Genomic DNA, 5,748 nt, shown 5'->3' on the forward strand with positions numbered 1-5,748 from the left:
AAAATTTTAATAATTTGGTTAAATGGTTATAATCAAATTGCACAAAATTGTTTATTTATGGTTTGATTTGATTTTTTATTTTTAATAATTTGATTTGATCATTCATTTTGAAAAAAACCGTACGAGTAGTTTGGTTTCAGAATTCTTCTAAACCGCACAAAACCAAACCATGTACACCCTTGGCATACCCAACAACCATTCGGACCTAGCTAGTACAATTACTTATCATAACACATTGCCAATCCGAACCTAACCGGTACAATTACTTATTATAATCCATTGTCAATTTAAACCTAGTTAGTATATTTACTTACCATAATATCTCAGAGGCGTACAAATAAGCTGACATACAATGGGCCCAGGCCATAATATAAAGATATAGTTTTGTCGGACTGTTTAGCAACTCATGTCCGCTAGGATAACGATCTCGTCGGCTTTCTAGAACTTTGTATATTCTTGTGCATATATGTCTTAAATTTATATATAATGCACAAATTATTCAATGTTGTAGCCATGTAAGTAAAAATTTGTCTTAAATTAAACACAACTTTTAATACTTGATATAATTTTTAGCATATTAAAAAAGTATTTTTTTTTATAACATTGCATCTAAAATTTAGCGAGATATTGAAGATTAGAGATGCATAGGTGTTCCAACAAATAATTATTATTTTGGTGGAAATACTATTATTTATTTTTAAAACGACGTCATTTTAAGTTTGTTGCCAATACAGATTACAATTTACGAAACTTGCTTGGCATCGTAGCGGTTGCGACTCTGAATAGGCAGAGAAAGCGAAACTAAAAATGGGTGCAGAAGCACAAGACGTTAAAGAAGCAGAGAACAAGCCCAGCCCCCCTAATAACCCCAATGCCATCACACAATCCCAGTTCCTCTCCTGGAAACGCCGCAAGGTTTTTTTTTTTTTTTTTTTTTAGGTTTTACTTTCTCCCCTTTTCGATTAACAACTTTTGAATTAATTCTGCTGTGTATTATTTGATTGATTTTCACGCAATTATCTGTTCGTACATGTTGTCCTTTTTGGGTTTTTCTCCTGAGACGGATTTGTATATTTCAACTGTAAAATGTCCCAAATTCGAATGGTATTGACTATAATATCATTTTTCTTGGAGAGGAATTTGGGATTGACTTTGATTGGAGGATAACAGTCAGAGTTTCTTTGATATGCCAATTGGGTTTGATGTCGCCAATAAATCTATCAAATATTCGTTAGGGCAATTATGAAGTAACCCAATTGAGAATGATTCTTTTGTAAAGTATTTCTGAACAAAACGAGTGATTGAACCATGTTGAGACACTAAGAAAAATTCCTGCCAACACCAAAGACTTCCAATTTCATTAATTAGCTTAGTAAATTGTTTGTTGCTCCCACCAGTAGTCAGTTGAAAAGTATTCATTTTTTTTAATAGAGAGAAGAGATGTCATTGAGTTTGTAAAGAATTTTTTTTTAAGAATTCGGGTTTTTCACAGGAGGCTGATGCAGTGGCTAGGAAAGCTGAAGAAGCAAGAAAACGAGAGGAAGATATAGCTGCAGGGACTGTGGAAATGAATGGCCGGGAGCTTTTCACTCATGAACCTTGGGTTTTTGACAACTCTCGTTATTGAGGTAACTTTTTCTTAACAATATGTATATGTCTCAATGTTTTTGTTCCTTATTCTGTTGAAAGATTAATTAGAAAGAAAAAAAATAATACCATGCTCAGACAAAGTATTTAGATTCATTCACATGCTATGCCCTTGTTTTGAAATTTGGTCAATGAGAATAAAATTAAGATAATACCACTGCTTTTCAAACTTATTTTATTCTTTATTCCTATAATAATTCTTTTTGATACCAACTTTTCCAAGCACTAGACATACAATCTAATCAACTTTAATGTCAAATTGATGAAGGTTTGGTTTTTGATATATCTCACTTGTCCATAGATTTTTATTTGTCTTTGTCAGATGATTTAAGTATCCCAAAATGTAATTTTTAAAGCCACAATGGACTCATTCTTTGCTTTTCATGCTGGAGGCTTCATACGCAATTCCCCTTGTTACTTATAGTCTTCCTTCTTAGGATAGTTGTCTTATGTATTCTCATATAGTATAGCAGTGAGCAATTGGTGGATTAAGACATAAAGCTATCCCCATAAGGCTCCACTTAATCAGAGAAACGAAGTAATGCAAGTGTTCCTGTTCTATAAGAGCTCTCTTTTAATGGGTTGGTCCAATGTCATGTTGCATGATTCTAATTTCTTTCTGAAAGAGGATTGCTTGTCTTCATATATATGTGATACTAAAGCTTTCTCAAGAGATAATTGTGATATCATCCTCTCATTTCCGTGACAAAAAGGTCCAGGTTAATGTATTTGTAAATTAAGTTGGCATTCTATTCCTGCAGGACTCTCTCTATTTTATGTCTCACAAAACTAAAGGGGCTTCTATTGAATTCAATTATTAGACTTAGTGCTGTTGGTCCGAGCTATATGAATAGGAGTTAAATAAGTATGCGCGTATTTTGATGAATATAGAGCTTTTAAGAGGAGTGGATTATCTTTTATGAGAAAGGCTGCGAGTTATGGTGTTTCTGATTTGAATATGTAGACATACCAACTTCTGTTTTATTACATGTGACAGGCAAAGAAAAGGGTCAGTTGGAGTAAATTTAACACCGAGAAGTGAAAGAGGTAATTGAAAACTCAATTAGTACCTTGGGGCGATCTGTTTAGCGGACACAAATTAGTCTCAATAATGCGTATGCTTTAACATATCAGAATATGTTTGCAACATTAGGGGAGCACCCACAGTTATAATATAGTTCTCTGATTTGTATGCCTTGTGTTCTGTTATACAATTATTGAGATATCTTACCTATATAATACATATACTTCTTATGGTAGAGTTCCATCTAAATGTAGTATGGTTTATGTACTTGTTACCATTTTATCATCTCGTATGCAAATCTTAAGGAATGAAAGAACAGTTAAAGGTCACGAAAAAGAATATGGCCGGGTGATGCATTGATATTATAGACCATTTCATTGGCTACAAACGACAAAACCAGAACAATAACGTCTATGACAGCTAAGAGAAGACCACAACTCGAGGTCTGATAATTTGTTCATTTTATTCAAACGTATTGAAACGTTGTCCTAATTAGGATTGTACCACCACCATCTTGCAAACGACATAAAATTTACACAAACAACATGCTAATTACCAATACCAAACGACACTTTGTTAAACTCGACGACGACTAGTACATACATAACCAAGCAGTGATCAGTAACGGTAGAAAAAAACAGCTATATAAATTTATGTCTAGCTATAACTGTTCAGTCTGTTCTCACCATCCCTCTTCACATTTCCTCTTCCCCCATGATCTGCCTCAGGCAGCTGTGTTGGGCCTGCAACTGTGTTCAAGAAATTATTTGTAAAGAGAAAAATTAGTCACCACGCATGTCCAACATTGTAATGATATAAATATATATATTTATATATATATATATATATATATGTGTGTGTGTATGTTCATGTGTCTGGAGAAATAAGGTGAAAATTTAACATTAAATAATGGAAATCATGACCATGATGATCAGGTATGTATATATATTTATAGAGTTAATTGGGGCTGCAAAAACGAACCCAATATCTTTCTTCAAGGTGGTCAGCTCCTCCCGCACTTCCTTGAGCCCTTTCATGATCTCCTGAATTCATTAAGATCATCATAATTCATAAGCGTTTTTATTATAATCTTTGTTATTATTTAGGATACTGCCCATAAATGAAATAAACATATCATCTCATCATAATATACATGATTATATATATGTGACACAAAACTTGGTCTTTAAATAAATAATTACCTCCATCCTGCAGTCCAAAGCCATTTATTTCACAAGTGGGAGTAGTCATGCAGATTACAGAGACAGAAAAAGCATACATAGTTAGTCATTATAAATCAATTATATATATTTTTCTTAACTATTTATATATATATGTATATAATCTATTTTAAGTTAAATGGGGAGGAGAAGAATGATGGTAGAGACAGTTCTACCATTCGAGTATGACGTCATCTTTTTCCTGGCCAGCATATAGAGTAGTGAGTTTCTTCTTCACTTTCTGCAAAGAAAAATATAAAGCCAGAGGTTTTCTTTTAATAACTCCTAGAAAAGAAAATATTATATTTTTCTTATATACAAATGATTAAGGAAAGCATTATATATATATATATATTTATATATAAAAACGTATGGAGAAAGAGTTATCACCTCTAGTACGTCATCATCATTTGTGTTACTACATCTGCATGTCAAGTAATAATATACAAGTTTAACGTTTTGCATAAAGAAAAAAATTCACCCAAAATAAAACATTAATTATGTTCTAATAATTATAAAAAATACTAACAAATTTACTGTACAAGCAACAATATAAACACACACATATATAATAATTAAACGCATGCATGCAAGTAATCTTTGTTTTCTTAAATAGTATTAATACAAAATCATCAAGCTAATAAGATATAAGACAATTAAAATTTCGAAAAATAATAAACCTGTTCTTATTAAAATAATCAGTATGAAGATGACTGGGTTGGCTGCTGGTTGAGGGTAGTTGAGAAAGAGTTATGTCAAGATTATTATAACTCAAAGCTAATTGAGCCTGAAGAATTGATGTTTCGTCGAGTTCATTGCCCAGATAATCATGATGATCATAGAAGTAGTGATCACAATGACGATCATCATGATCATGGTCATAATAATCAGCTTCCATAGCTGCCTTTCCCTTTCTCTGATCTCTTAGTAGGCTGTTGTTGCTGTTGTCGATCTCTGAAGCCATAGAAATTATTGTAACTTGTAAGAGACAAGAGAGCTAATATCGAATAACTAAGGGGGTGTGAGGTGAGGTGAGGTTAAGATCGATGGTAGAATTTATAGAAGGGAGAATGGGCCGACATCTATGCCATTGTTGTGCCAAACGGCAAGTGAAATGTGATACCTGTCCACTCCGTAAAAGCTACTCACCCCTTTTCTTTTTCGTTTTTTTTGGCTTTAACTTACTGTTAATTGATGGGCGAAAGTCTATTTATTTATAAATTTGTATATATATATATATATATATATTTATATGAACTTGACCTTTGATTCTTTTACTCTAGTACTACCGTTATAATGTTCTATTAAGGGCAAGAAATATCACTTGAAGCACCTCTCATAATTTTTTATGTCAGCTAGCATTTTTTGTTGTCACCTCTCATATTATTATTATTATTATTATTATTATTATTATGGTGATTGTTAACTATATTTTCCACCAAGAACACATGACATTGTCAAATGGGCTTTATAAACTCTTAGGAGAGGCCCGGGCCCAACTAGGGCCCAACGAACAATGAGCAACCAAAGTCATGAAGGCCCATACCCATTCTAGGTCCAATAATTGGCGAATAACCCAAGTATAATGAGAACTTGGACCTGAGATGAAGGCCCGGACCAACTTCGTGAGTGCATACAATCTCCATCCTCCGGGATGTAGATCATTATGGTGGATAGTCCAGTCCAAGGGACGGATCCCACTATGTGGGATCCGGATGGAGTTTCCGAGTCCATCCTCACAATTCAACTCGCTACCAGGATATACTATTCGATCCATCATAACCAGTTGATGTCGCCTTGGTAAATGAACCCGGACCATATGCCTTAGTAGAACAAGACCAATATGTCATCCAGCTG

The 5,748-nt window shown here is 33.5% G+C and overlaps 1 protein-coding gene and 1 long non-coding RNA gene across 5 annotated transcripts; one reads left to right on the top strand and one right to left on the bottom strand.

The window, feature by feature from the left end:
• The first annotated feature begins 724 nt into the window (after positions 1 to 724).
• LOC133803448 (uncharacterized) lies at positions 725 to 2,908 on the top strand. Of its 4 annotated transcripts, none has more exons than XM_062241498.1 (3): positions 725 to 915; positions 1,493 to 1,628; positions 2,409 to 2,746. In XM_062241498.1, the coding sequence occupies exons 1-2, from the start codon at positions 808 to 810 to the stop codon at positions 1,625 to 1,627; spliced, it is 243 nt and encodes an 80-aa protein (XP_062097482.1). In that variant the 5' UTR covers positions 725 to 807; the 3' UTR covers position 1,628; positions 2,409 to 2,746. The 4 variants fall into 4 exon arrangements, with proteins under 4 accessions (XP_062097482.1, XP_062097483.1, XP_062097484.1 ...); XM_062241499.1 differs by lacking the exon at positions 2,409 to 2,746 and adding an exon at positions 1,970 to 2,376; XM_062241497.1 differs by having other exon boundaries at positions 728 to 915; positions 2,645 to 2,908.
• Positions 2,909 to 3,115: 207 nt separating this feature from the next.
• Positions 3,116 to 5,019, bottom strand: LOC133803449 (uncharacterized). The gene is made up of 5 exons (XR_009877962.1): positions 4,572 to 5,019; positions 4,282 to 4,315; positions 3,874 to 4,132; positions 3,653 to 3,714; positions 3,116 to 3,420 (listed from the first exon to the last, which is right to left on the bottom strand). It is a non-coding gene; the product is annotated as an uncharacterized LOC133803449 (long non-coding RNA).
• Positions 5,020 to 5,748: the final 729 nt, after the last annotated feature.

The sequence above is a fragment of the Humulus lupulus genome, chromosome X, assembly GCF_963169125.1.
Source record: "Humulus lupulus chromosome X, drHumLupu1.1, whole genome shotgun sequence".
Classification (NCBI taxonomy): domain Eukaryota; kingdom Viridiplantae; phylum Streptophyta; class Magnoliopsida; order Rosales; family Cannabaceae; genus Humulus; species Humulus lupulus.